The sequence below is a fragment of the Nannospalax galili genome, unplaced genomic scaffold (assembly GCF_000622305.1).
Source record: "Nannospalax galili isolate Female #2095 unplaced genomic scaffold, S.galili_v1.0 scaffold461, whole genome shotgun sequence".
Taxonomy (NCBI): domain Eukaryota; kingdom Metazoa; phylum Chordata; class Mammalia; order Rodentia; family Spalacidae; genus Nannospalax; species Nannospalax galili.
In genome coordinates, this window is record NW_008349975.1 from 4,247,083 (window position 1) to 4,261,444 (window position 14,362).

Sequence of the window (14,362 nt, forward strand, 5' to 3'; positions counted from 1 at the left end):
CTTGGAGGAGCATGCCATGGGGATGGACTTTGACAGTTCATATGCTCACTCCACTTTGAGTTCATTCTCTCTGCTTTGTGTTCACAGTTGAAGATGAGAGCTCTCAGTGTCCGACTCCCACCACAATGCCTGCCCCTTGCTGCCATGTCCCCCTGTCATAATGAACCCATCCCTCTGGAACTGTAACGCACAAAAAACTTCTCTTCTATAAGCTGCCTTGATAATGGTGTTAAATCACAACAAATAAAAAGAATTAATACACTTTCATTTCTTGAACACATTTAATCCCAAGTTCCTTCTTGTTTAGAGACTCAACATACACAGGCTTCAGTAGATGCTGTCCAGTCCTTACTCTTCTTTTGATTGAAGAGTAATCTCTTACAGGTCAACTACCTAGTGACCTTTTCCTCCTCCTCCCTTCTTAATTACATCTTAATTTTGTCTAGCACTCCTTCATACAACCTCTGTTATCAGGGAACTGTGTAGTTACATCCTTAGTCCCGAGAATAATTATGACTTGAATAAGCCCCTCAGTTATAGAATTCCTCAGCCCAGGAGATTATTAAAGGAGAGCATATTAGTTTGGAGATGCATATGGGTCGTAAAACTACTCCCAAATATTAGATTGAACAAAATAGAAACTCATTTCTCACTCACTTAAGAGAAGGGATATGGTAGGCCAAGGGCTGAGATGGCAGTGTAGACGTAATGCACATCCATCTCCTAACCATCTTCAGTATGTGGCTGTGGTTCTTGGCCATCACATTCACTTTCAAGCATAAGGAAGGAGTACAAGGAAGAACATACTCTCTCCCTGTCAGACAAATCCCAGAATAACACAAATTACTTCTACGTGTATAAACTTAGTTACAAGGCTGTACTTAGTTGTTAGAAACACTGAAAACTGTCCTTATTCCAAATGGCTACGTGCCCTATTAGACTGAAGGAAAGGACTTAGTCTACAGCTTATCTTTTTCCCTCTTCTCGTGAATATGAGTAAGAATTCGGGAAATCCTTCTTGTTTCTATCTTTAAGCAAGTGAGAAACAGACTTCTAATTATTTTTGGTATAAAAAGGGTCCAGAATGAAAAGAAAACTGTAGACAGCAGAAAAAAAAAAAAAAAAAAAAAAAAAAAAAAAAAAAAAAAAAAAAAAAAAAAAAAAGCAAGGCCCTGAGGATATGGTAAGCTCTTGAATCTAACCCTTAGGAAATCTGCTCTCCTTTGCAGATCCTACTGAGAAACAATTTCCTTTTCTTTTCTCTTTTGGTGGTGCTGGGGATTGAACCCTAGATCTCTTGCTTAGTAGGCCCAAACTGATCTACATCCCCAGTCTAAGTATAATTTTTTTTTGTTGTTGTGTGTCATTTGGACTAAGGAAGCAAGAGCAACTCAAGATCAGGCAAGACTTAAGAACTTTCTAAGTGCTGTGCTTCCTCCAACATGGCCAGACCTCCCAAACCAGTGCCACCAACTAGGGACAAAATACTCAAATACTTGGAGCCTATGGGGGACATTCTCATTCAAACCACCACAGGATATTTCCTCAATATCAGCATTTAGTATATACCATATTATATCTACACACACACACACACACACACACATTTCCATCTCAGAACCAGTATCTTACTTACTGGAGAAATGAATTGAATTTTTGTGCCCAAATCATGACAAGACAAACATGTCTTTTATTTCCATTCACGGAGCAGCAGGTTAGAAAGAATTGCCACTGAAATTGTAAAAGTAGTAAGAGATATAGTAATTAGAAATAAAACTAATGTAGATTCTATGATTAACTGTTTAGAAGTAAAAGAAATACTAAAAAAAAATATTAAGAGAGAAATCGCTTTCATTCCTACCCTGCTCCTTTGTGGACTTCCATTTTGGAACTTCTAGTTACCCAAGTTCAAGACACCATGCCATACTGATACTAATTTCACTTGTTCTTCTACAATCTGCATTCAAATTTTGTTTTACAGATCATATGCCTATCCAAACATTTGCTAAGTTACACAGATTTTGGCTCTGAGACATCTTTCCTCTTCATCTTCCTTTTTTCTCTCCAATAGCCATCATCCTCTTTGTTTCATCTTGCTCAACATATGACATAATGACTGCCTGTATGGAGATGCTACTTTTGTTTAATATGCAATTTCCATGATAGAAAGTTCAGACTTCATGGATACGTTTTCTACAATAGGTCCTTATCTTACCTCCCAGTTTTACAACTGCCTAATGTTCTACTTGTCTGTTGTTTAACTGGAGCAGAGTACTTCATATCTTTTAGCTGTGCCTGTACTTGCTATTCAATATATTTTGGAATAATTGTTCTGGACCTCCCCATTTGTAATAATGGGCATCTTTTTTCTATGTTAGCCAATAATAATAAAAAATATGATAATGTCTTAAACAGTTTGCAAATACTGCTTTGTTCCACTTTACATAAATGTCCTCTTCCTCCTTTTGACTCTATAAGACTACAGCCTCCTCAGTATTTACACCTGCTTTATAATTCAGACTTCTGCCTTCTTTTAAAAACTTTATTATAAGATTCAGAAGGTAGAATTTCACTAATACACATCTGTGTACCACTGTAGGTATTTGTTAGATCCTTGCTTTGTTAAATAAAAGTGTGACTACACAGAAGACAAAAATTAAGACAGCTCTGTTGTTTTTTTGTGTCAGTGTGTAACTCCATCATCCAGGACTTTTGTCATTGCTCCCAATGTCACACAATTGAGGGTTTGGGTTTCTCTGGGCCATATCTTTGAAATCCTTCTATATTCCTGACTCCAGAGAGTCACATGGAGATAGAATGTGACTTATTTTGGCTCAAGGGACCAGCAGCATCCACACAACCCAGGAGCTTGTTAGAAGTTGGGTGTGAGGCCCAGAACCTGCCCATGCCAGTTGGTAAACCCTGGGTACTTGCAGTGTCTCTCTAGTCCACTGTCCTGCTTGTCCAGGATATTCTGCACCTCTAATGTAGGATTAATTGTTCCTTCTCACCCTACACTTCCACTCCCTTCCCTGGAAAGGCTCTGCAGTTTAACAGCTCAACTCCACCTCCCAGTGTCCCTAGGCATTCCTGCTCCCCTGGCTTAGGCAAGGCTACACCCCAGAACTCCAAGGAAGGCTTAATTGCTTGGGGGTGGGGAAAGTGAATCCCCTTTAGTCTTTTGTGATGCATTTGTACCAGAAAAGGAAATGAGCCCTTAATTCTCAGTGTCATTACTTTGTCACACCAATCAAAGACCCTCCAGGATGGGAAAACTAAAAAAAAAAAAATAAAAAAAAATAAGGCTTTAACATGACTAAAGCCTCTCCAACTATAATCAATCCACATTTCATTTCTTAACCATATTCCATTGGAGCCAGAGCTTTGCCTTTTTAGTGCTTTATTATCAAGGCCTAGAATGGTTCCTGGCATGTACTAGGCAATTAATAATAATCCCACCTGCACGGTGCATGGAAATTAATTAAATGATAAAGAATGTAAAAGCATAAAGGAGTGTAAATAGCATCAGTTTCTAGTTTACACATTTCACACTCTATAACAAATATCCTTTAGCTGTTTTGGATCATAGACACAAAAAGATATTTTCACCTGCTTTTCAGACCCTCAGAATTCCATTTTTAAAATACCACAATTACAAAAATCCTTTGCTGTGAAAGCAACAAAGGTGTAATTCTACTATTTATTGGTTATTTGTTAACTTTAAATTTTTTATGCATTTTGTTTTGTATAGCAATTTCACAGGGATCAGTTCCTTTGATTTGAAGAGCCTAAGAATAAAGGACTTTCAGTTACCCAACATTCTCAAAGGGTTTGGAACTGTGGCATGGACTCACATATTCTGAGTAAAACTTCAGCAATCTACTGAAAGCAAAATAACAGGAATTAGGCTACAGCTGGCTGCGGACAGCAAAGGTGTAGAATGCTGATGCTCCTGACTACTGTTTAGGGACCTCCACGACCTCTTTTTTTTTTTCCCTCTCTCCCCTAAAGTGAAACTTCTACTAGCTTTGGAAAAGTAGGGCAGGGGCTACGAGTCCAGTAAAAGCGCTTTCTCTGCAAATATTACACATAGCAACAGACTGCAAGGCCACTTGGCTTCACTGCCGCAGTGAACTGAAAACGAAAGTCAATTGTACAAAAGCCTCAGTCCCTAAATAGCTCCGGGAACACTAGAGAGCAACCTGCACCACAAGAGGAGAACCCTGGGACTTGGGAAAGTAGAGTGCTCCGGTGGAAGTCCTTCCGCCACCAAACCCCGCCCCATGGCCGTCGCTGATTGGCGGACGGAAAGCCCCACCCATCTGCGCGCTTCTTCCGGAGCGGTGGGTGTGCCCCGGTGCACGCGTGCGCGCTGGCGTCAGAGGACCGGAAAGGAGGCGGCACCCCAGGCTGGAGCGTGGGTCGCAGGCACCGAATCCTGGGCGGGAGCAGGAGCCTGGGTGGCTGTGCCAAGACAGGGCTGGTGACAGACGGCCGTCGCGATGAACACGGTGCTGTCGCGGGCGAACTCGCTGTTCGCTTTCTCCCTGAGCGTGATGGCGGCGCTCACCTTCGGCTGCTTCATCACCACCGCCTTCAAAGACCGCAGCGTCCCGGTGCGGCTGCACGTCTCGCGGATCATGCTGTGAGTGAGGCCGAGTCGGCCGGAGCCGGAGCCGCAGGCTCTGTCACCCGTCCCGAGTGGGCCTCCGAACCCAGCCCCGCTAGCCAACTCCCCGCTTGGCTCCAGAAGTCCCTGGGGTCAGCGCCGCGCTTCCTTCCTGTTCCTGCTTTCCCTCACCCACCCCGGCCAATGAGCGAGCTACACAACAGCACGCCCGCCCGCGCGGCGCCTCCCGTCTGCGGGTGCTCCTGGGGTCGGCAGCCAGGCCCAGCCTCAGGACCACAGGCCCGGCACCGGGTGCCAGCATCCCTGCGGGGCCAGAGGCTGAAGCAGCTCAGTGGTGCCTGTGCTGTCCTGCCCCTGACTCTGCCCTTTTTGACATTCTGTTTGAGGGGTTCGCCTGCTTTTCCACCTTCGGCACACACTTGGCAGCTGCTTTGAAGTTTGGATGGAGAGATGGGCGGGATAAGCTGGGATGGTTTAAACATAGTAGCTGTTGAATACAGCGTTTGAAAAAAACTTGTCATTGTTTATTTAGCCAACCCCCTAGCTAAATTTTTGAGGACTCCAAAAATAGCCTTTCAGGATGACTGCCTTTTCGCTTCAACCTATTTTTTTATAGTCTTTCTCCCCATTCTTCAGTTTAACAGATTTTAGTTCTCATATTCATTTACTCCCTGTGATCTTCCAAGGCCTGTCCTTAACCCTAGTTTTTTTTTTTTTTTTTTTTTCGTCAGAATCACCTGATAGCGACCACCCCCACTTCTACAACTGCTGCTGCTGCTGCAACTTTTTATATCTTATTTTTCCTATAGTAATTTTGTTAGATGCTGTTTGTGATTTAAATAGATACAGGTTAGAGATCACTGGCAATACTGAGCTCTGAGGTCTTAGAAGAACAAATGCTGGTGTGATTTGAAACACTTTCCGTGCCCCTGTGCGTGTTAACTTCCTTTTGTTTAAAGTGGAGAACGTATGGAAAGAAGTTGTAAGAATTATTTGAGGTATTTGTGAAAAATACATAGTGGATCTGACATATGGTAAGAGCTCAGTAAACAGCAAGTGCGGTTTCAGATCACCTTGTAGCCATATGTAACCTTCATTCACCCATTCTACCTGCTTTATGTAAAGTATTTGCAGTTTCACTCTAATGGTTTTTATCTTCCCTGGGTTTTCTCAAAGATATCTTAAGACGTGAAAATGGCTGAATACGCTTTTATGCTGAATTTGAATATTTTCACACTAAACGTTTCTTGTATTTCTTTATGGAACTGTTATTTGACTAAAACACACAGCTAGATCTTGCTGTTATTTAACAAAAAATTTTATGTAAGTCATAAAGGATGGTAAAATTTTATTTTTTTAGAAAAAATGTTGAAGACTTCACTGGACCTAGAGAAAGAAGTGATCTGGGACTCATTACATTTGATATAACTGCTGATATCCTTCAAGAAAATATTTCATTGTTTTTCTGTAGTTTTGAAATGAGATGCATGTTTAGAGGTTTGGGGAACAGTAAGACCATCTTGTTGAGTCAATCAAATCTTGAAAATCCTTGTACCTACTTTTTATCAGTAAAAATAGTGTATTTCCTCATTCACACTTTTAAAACTGGGCTCAAGAGTTAGTTGTCTCGGAAACATTAAAGTGGTGGAAATTTAAACATGAAAGTTAGACTCTAGGAAAGAAAAAAATAAAATCAGATTATTTTGAGTAAAGAAGGAAAAATATTGCCACAGCTCAGTCTGCCTAGATAAAGTTCATGAACAGTCCTAAGTAATTCACCTCTTATTATAGAAAAAAATACATGTTTAAAAATGAGTTGTATCTCTGTTCAAAAAGCCCTTGTCAAAAATGCCTGTTTGAGTTAGAAAAAACCTTAGTGAAGAGTCACTTGATGAGGATTTCCTCCTTTCTTGAGGTTCTTCAGCAACTCACCATTTTTGTCATCTTGGTCTTTAGGGCCACAGAGTATGCGCTTGGCAGTGTTCTCTGTCATTTGGCTTGATTTTACTTGCCTAAGATTCCATTATTAAATTATATATATATATATATTAGCTAATATATTTTATTAATTAAAAACAATTAGAAGAAACTGAAATTTTAGTTCTGTGTAACATCAGTCTTAAGGAATGAGTTTGTCTTTCTTTGCTTTTTTTTTTGAGACAGAGTCTCCCTGTAGTCCTCACTGGCCTGGAACTTACTTTGCAAAGTTGGCTGTCATCAATCTCTCTTATCCAACTGCCTATGCGTCCCCAGTGCTGGATTAAAGGCGTGGGCCACCACTCCAGGCAGTGAATTTGTATTTCAAGCACATACTGTTCCACTGGAGCTCTGGAGCATAACCAATCATCATTATTTAAAGTGGCAACAATGTGAGCAGGGGAGGGGAGGATGCTGGCCTTTCCTGGTTCCTTTTTGGTTTTGGGATGGGCTAGATTTTACAATGTATTTGTCTTGTATATTTCTATTGAAATAGTGATTCAGTTTGTTTCTGGACTACCACTTAATGTTGCTGTGGGTATTTTAAGAATAATGTCTGTTTGAAAGTTGTGTGCTACTTTGTAATTTATATGTTCCTTAATTTGCTCACATCTAGAGAATATATTTGATTGGAATGTTAAACAGTTATTTCTTTATTTATCAGCAGAATATTCAACAAAAAATAATGTAAGTAAGCATATGGCAATACTTTTTAAACATTTCTTATGAAAGAATACAATTAAAACATTTTGTACATTTACTTATGTAGTGTGTGCATGTGTGTGTACAAGTATCTGTGCATGTGTGTGCCTGTCAGAAGACAAATTGCAGGAGTCTGTTCTCTATCTTCTCACCTTCTGCCTTGTGGGTTCCAGGGAACGAACTCAAACTCGGGTTGTCAGACTTGGTGGCAAATGACTTTATTCACCAAGCCATCTCTTTGGCCCAAGAATAAAAATTTTTATATGTTCAGACTATCTGGCCTGTGTAACTTAGGGAAAAATGGCTCTGTTAAGAAGGGTTTCTCCCTTTCAGTAGCTTGTTTGTACTGTGTGTGCCCTATAACTACAGCACCAAGGTATCCCGAAAGATGTGCTTGCCATATTACAGAGTATTGTTGAATTGTCGAAGGTTCTGTTTTAGTGTTAGTTCTGGAAGTATAAAGGGCTTAATATTGAATTGAAATATGTGGAATTAGAATACTCCTTATCTGCTGTTTTTGCCAAAGTAATGCTATGTATTTTATCAATGCAGGTGGAGATAATTTGTAATTAAAGTTAGAGCTCTATTTTATTTGAATTGCATTCATTTTTAGGTGGTAACATGTTCATCAGTTTTATATACTAATTGTGATTTTTTGGTACTACAGCTATTTGGAGCATATATTTTATGTCTGGTATATTGTTATGCATTGGAAACACTGGGGTAAATGAGTTTGAATCTCTGACATTCAGAATCAACAAAATGTATTTCAAAAATAGCAAAAAAAGCTTTTCTAGAAAATAAGAGTCACATATATAAAAATTATTTAGTGTATTTCAACAAATTAATAAATCAGTGTCACTTTTATGATGACTACTGGTAAACTGTATTGTAATTCTAGTTCATCCTAGTAAAACCAATTAAGATAATGCTAATTTGGAATTAGGTAATTACTTGGGTGAAAAAAATACACATTCAGAGTCATTTAATCTCTATATCTTTGATTTTGTGTTCCTTAGTTGTCATAATATTGGCATTTAATGTTACAGGCTTTAAGATGGAGGTTGGGTCAGAGTGATGGCTCAGTGAGTAAAGGCATTTACTGCACAGGCTTGCTCACTTAAGTTCAATCCTTGGAACCCATGCAAAGGTGGCACTCCACACAGTTGTCCTCTTACCCCTACTCAGGCTCCATAATATATGCATTCCTACAGTGCTTTATGTATGTGTGCACACAAGCATGTATGAGATGGAGGCTTGAACCCTCTTTAAGAAGTAACTCTTCTGCCATACTTGGTGGCACACTCCTTTAATCCCAGCACTTGAGATACAGAAACAGGCAATCTCCATGAGTTTGAGGCCAGCCAGGGCTACATAGTGAGACCTGTCTCAATAAAAGAGAGAAGAAATAACTGTCCCACTCTCATTAGTTAGTATAGTTACCACACAGTGAACCTCAGCCTTACAAGCTAACAGATAAGAGGAGTGCGTACTTTCAGATCTAGTAGCATCACAAATGTGGTATTTTCATTTCCTGCACCCAATTTTAAAAATGGAAGTGAGGGGTGCTGGAGAGATGGCTCAGCAGTTAAGAACACTGGCTGCCTTTTCAGAGGACCTGGGTTTGCTTCCCAGCACCTACATGGCAGCTAACAACCATCCTTAACTCCATTTCCAGGGGATCTCTTCTAGCTCTGTGAGCATTGCACAATAAGGGTGCTCTCATGTACATGCAGGCAGGACACTCATATATACAAAATAAAAATAAACATGGAACTGGTTTGTGACAGTGTTCAGATTGCAGTGGCTTTAAAAGATGGCCTGAGCTCTAGAGTTTTGCCATATACTTTTTATTAAATGTAAAGGGGAAAAAGATCTTAAGGCTTTGCTTCTTTAGTGATTCCTTGATAATTTAAAATCTTGAAGATTTACCAACTTTGATGACATAGTCTGGCAGCAGTTTGGAATCAAGGTTTCCTCACTCTGCTTTCCCAGAACCACCCAGGGTCCTCTCACATGGACGGTGAGATGTCACAAAAGAAGGAGACATAGTGTTTGCCTTTCAGGCCTCCTTCACCGTCTGCTCCCCCAGGTGGGCTTTTTGCAGAGCACATAGGCATGGAAGCTTGTCAGCTGTGAGAGCACCAGGTAACAGGGAAACACTTCTGTCTCCAAGAGGTGTTTGCCTTGTTCTTACAATGCTTGCAGTCGTCTTCGGTGCTTCTGGGTTTCAGCAAGTCCATCAGAGCTGGAATCATTCATCTTTCCAGTTATTTGCTTACTAATACTTTGAAGTGTTGAGTTGCTGTTTCTAATGAACTGCCTAACTCATTTTAATGCAGGCTCTGAACCAAGTTGTCCTTTGGGATAAGATTGTTCTGCGAGGTGATAATCCGAAGCTGTTTTTGAAAGACATGAAAACAAAATACTTTTTCTTTGACGATGGAAATGGCCTCAAGTGAGTAATTGCCTTCTTAATTAAAAAACAAAAATAGGATGTAAAGAGAAAGATGACACCTTTTTTTATTTTAAAGAAAAATAACTAGGGGAACTTGGGGGATTTAGCTCAGTGGTAGAGAACTTGAGTAGGAAGCACAGGGTCTAGTTCAGTCCCTAGGACAGGAACCAAGGGAGAAGAATTGGAAGTGGGAAGGGAGGGGAAACTATTATTATTTCTGGGGGCAGAAATGTTTGTGTATATTTGAACTCTATTGGAAGACTGGGAAATGATACAAGTTGAAATCTATGATAAGTAACCATTTCTCTCGCAGTGTGTGAAATGTAATAGCCAAAATAATAAAACCCCACAGCTTTTACTCCCACCGTGTGTCGGGGCATGGATTTGCTCCTGTATACTAGGGTTCCCCTTGTCAAGTTACTGGTCTACTTTCAGCTTGAGTCAGAGAAACAGTAATGAGAGAGCAGGGTATTGGCTCCAGGGGTTGCTGCTTAGGTTTGTAGTATTGGGTCTTTTAGTTTTTCTGAACTTACACAGAAAGAGGAAATCAGAATTAATGATTAAAATCTCAGGTCATTTTGACCTTTTATTTAGAAAGGATTTCAGAAGAGAGCTATTTTGACCAAAGCATTGCTTTGAATTTGCAAAAAAAAAAAAAATTTCAACCATGATTGACTTTGATTTGCTGCAGTTTTCACATTTAGATAATGGCAGAATTAGACTTCAGATCATTCCCTCCTGTTTTCTAGCATAAGTCTGATTTTATGCCCATTGTGTTTTACTTACATAAGCTTTTTGGTTGATAATTAACTGCAACTGTGAGTTTAGGTTGATCATTAAGGGTATCTATTAATTTAATGCTGACATCTAGTTTTGTCTGGATTTTCAATGACAGGAGAAATTGTTCTGTTTTGAGGTTAAGATATCAGTCATGAATAGCTAATTATAAGGAGAGTGTTTGACCTTTCCATACTTGACTGAGAATGTTTCTGTTAAATGATAAGTTGTTCTGACTTCAGTTTATTAACCTTTTATAGGGGAAACAGGAATGTCACTTTGACGCTGTCTTGGAATGTTGTACCAAATGCTGGAATTCTACCTCTTGTGACAGGATCAGGACATGTGTCTGTCCCCTTTCCAGATGCATATGAAATGACGACGAGTTATTAAATTATTCTGAATTTGAAACAACATATTTTTATACTTAATGAATGAATTCTATCTCTTGCATCTTCCTTTGTTTTTGGTTACTTTTTCCTTTTGTTTTGGTATAAGAATGAACTCACGTCGAAAGGCATCATTGAGGTGAAAGGTTAATGGGATGCCTAAACAAAGAAAACAAGGCTACCAGAGTGGAGTATTACAAGAATGAGGCAACTAGGTAATAAAAGTTTGTGAGCAATATATGCTTGGAATAGTCCTTGTATTTTCTTTATTTTTATGGAATATAAAATGGGCATGAAGGGTTGTTAAACTTTCAGGTGCCTGCAGAGCCATAAGAGCTCTGAATTTTATGTTTTGCATTTATGCAAGTTGACATTGGTTGTGACTTAGATGTAGACATTCTTTTTTATCTATTAATGTATGTTAGATTACTGGAAATATTAATGTGGATATTTGTTTGAAATCTAGTTTACAAAATGTTGAGTGGTAGAATTTTATTTCATTTTCTTGGAAATCCGCATAATGCTTGTTTTTCTTAGGTGAGTAGCAGCTTTCTCCACATGAAGACTAAATACCTCTTTGTATGCTGTAAAGTCTTTCAGACTCATTTTAAAGTCTCTAGTTAACCAAATGTGTGTCTTTCAGTGCTTTCTCTCAGAATGCTCCTTTGTATATCTTTGTATAATTTTTAGCATTGCAATTGAAAGTTGAAAATGTTTGCATGGTTTGCTCCCTAAAATTTATTCTAGTGAACCTGCCTATGTACAATGTAATTTTCTGTAGGTCCACATTTTAATAGTTACTGGTATAGTGTTTGTAGTGTGCTTTCCTGTTTACAAAATATTCTCATCTGTTTGTGTACTATCTTCAGTAGTCTTAGTGAGGTTAATAGTGCAAATGTTGGCTCTTTGTAGGTAAAGAAACTAAAACCCAGACGCTTACTGACTTACCCCAATTAAACAGCAAGGGGTGGAGTTAAAACTTGAATTCTGATTTTCTCAGTTTGTCCTTTCTCATACCTCAGTTTAGTAGCTAATCAAATTCAGTTAAACATTAATTACAGTTTGGATTGAACACCTTTTCTGTCATTCCCAGGAGAGGTTTCTTTTCTGTATGAAAGTGACTAATGTTCAAGCTGCCAACTATTTATGTTGTGATAATAGCTTATTCTGTGTATATTCACTTTATGTAAAAATATAAAAAAACCTAAATGCTTATAAAGTAATTTAGAGTTAAATATATATGGTTAAATATATGATCATTTTAACATGAAATTCTTTTCTGTAGTGATGAAGTAAATGTCCTTATAGAGAGCATCCTCAAATTAACTGCTCTTAAGAGCATGACCAGACATTGTAGTCATACTCAGCAGTAACCAAAAGGGGCTAAAATTGTCTAGGAATAACTTAAATGAACATTTGTTCTATTTACCTCACGTGAAATAAATCAGTTTAATTATATTTATTTTTAACAGCTGAGGTATGTGATGGTGCCATTCTTAAAAATGCATGTGCATATGAATTTTTCAAACCAATAGAAAGGTCACAGGTACAGATTGAGTTTGACTTCAGCCATTTCATTAAATTTTTCAGGGACTCAGTTTTCTCTATCTAAAAAATGGTATAATTGGACTAGTTAACTTAAATGATAATTTTTTAATACTACACCTGTCTGTAAAATTAGTTTTAGCTGTTCAGCAAAGAACTTGAACAAGAGAACACCTTAGTAACCTTCCTGAAGTCAGGAAGGTGACAGAAAGAGTAACACATAATTCCCGATGATCTGAACTTCTCTTGCACTTCACACTTAGAAAGTGTAACTTCGTTTACTTTGAACAAATAACTAGGCGTGCAAACCTTAAAATCTTCAAGTGTTAAAGCTTAGAATAATTTGGTATGTTCTCATTAAGGAAGTCATATACATGCTTGAAGGGTTAAAAGAAGACCTGAGTGCTAGTTTAATAGTTCTTATACCTTTTGGATGAGTGGCTCTATTGTTCAGCAGAGATTAATACTGGAGTTATCCAGAGTAACTATTTATTTGAAAATAAATACTTTCTGCAATTGGCAAGGAAAATTAGGAATGCCCAACTAGCATAATGTGAAGATTTTCATTTTTCTTTTAACTAAGAGAAGATGCTCAGGATAAGAATGGTCAATGTGAGACTAATCCTGCTTCTCGGGATCTCATTTTTGGGTGTGCACAGCTTTATTAGTTTATTGTAATTCTAAATTTTACATGGTTGATGTGTTTAGTTTGATAACCATATCCTTTGTGCTGGTATTTTAAAGAAGCTTCATCAAGTCTCTACAAAGACTAGGGGCTTTAGATTTTAGCAACCTAAGGGTGATTAGAAATATCTGAGTCCAGAGGTGATTGTGAGAGAAGATACTTGCAAGATACTTATTTCAAGTAACTGCAATTAGAAATGAACTTCAAAGTTTAGCACTCAATATGCCCCTTTTAGTTTAACATAGAAATACAGCTTCACCAGTACATTTTATTCCCATTGCTTTTACTTTCCGTATGGTGACAGGAACATAACAAACTCTAGAAATTCCTAAGAGTATAATAGAAAGATAGGTTGTTTTGTGCTTCTTTTCTGGTTATTTTAGAGTTCTTTAGTGGTCTGACTAGCCAGTTTGTCATGTGAAAAATGCACCTAAAGCTATGGATTTGGAGGGGGGTGCGGATAAGTTAGTGGAGGCTTTGCTTCATAGTACTTTGTATTGACATGTGATGTGTTTATGAGGAGACCCCATCAGCTGTGACCTTTGATTATGAACATAAATTTGTCAAATGCTTCCCTTACATTTAGGTGTGAGCCTATGTACCTTACCATGAGACTGTCAGGGGTTCAAACACTTGTGTTTCTAAAAGTCACTGCATGTTTCTGATGCAATTTGGAAAGTTGTTAACTTAAAAAATATAATTCACAAGTAAAATATCCATAAAAATACTGTTTGAGGATTTTCTTAAATGCAGTAAATATTCAACATTTTTCTAATAAAAATGAATTTTGGTTTTGTTTATGAGTAAAAGTATGTTTTAAAAGATTTCAGATTTATGCTTTGTTGTGAAGTTGCTGAACTGAAAGGAAAAAGAGTGGAATAAGCTTAAGATTTGTTGAGGGCAGGCTGTCAAATGTGTCCTTGTATCTTCCCCAGCACCTAGCATAGTGCCTTGTTACATGGTAGGTACCCAGCCAGTAAATATTAATGTAGCTGAGTCGGCTGATGGAGGTTGGGAGAAAAAGGAAGCTCACCTGCTTAGTTAGCTTGGGCCAGCAGTGTCACACTGTCAACATTCCAGGGGTAAAAAATGAATTACGTGGCCCTGTATGAATCGAAGGGATATGTGGGAAACAGCATTTAGCTGCTGGGCTTCTAGAAACAGCTTATGTTAGGTGGGAGTATAGCTTTCTTGGCTGG

At 38.5% G+C, this 14,362-nt stretch overlaps 1 protein-coding gene across 1 annotated transcript; it reads left to right on the plus strand.

Moving 5' to 3' along the window:
- Positions 1-3,684: 3,684 nt before the first annotated feature.
- On the plus strand, positions 3,685-13,959 carry Spcs3 (signal peptidase complex subunit 3). Its single transcript, XM_008847153.3, has 5 exons — positions 3,685-4,645; positions 5,991-6,064; positions 7,218-7,294; positions 9,652-9,767; positions 10,805-13,959. The coding sequence occupies exons 1-5, from the start codon at positions 4,503-4,505 to the stop codon at positions 10,935-10,937; spliced, it is 543 nt and encodes a 180-aa protein (XP_008845375.1). The 5' UTR covers positions 3,685-4,502; the 3' UTR covers positions 10,938-13,959.
- The last annotated feature ends 403 nt before the right edge of the window (positions 13,960-14,362 follow it).

Bases quoted from the DNA above. Each gene is read 5' to 3' on its own strand.
- Spcs3 (XM_008847153.3), top strand. From the start codon at position 4,503: ATGAACACGGTGCTGTCGCGGGCGAACTCGCTGTTCGCTTTCTCCCTG. The intron at 4,646-5,990 runs GTGAGTGAGGCC...TTATTTTTTTAG, and splicing joins CACGTCTCGCGGATCATGCT to AAAAAATGTTGAAGACTTCA. The intron at 7,295-9,651 runs GTAAGTAAGCAT...ATTTTAATGCAG, and splicing joins AATATTCAACAAAAAATAAT to GCTCTGAACCAAGTTGTCCT.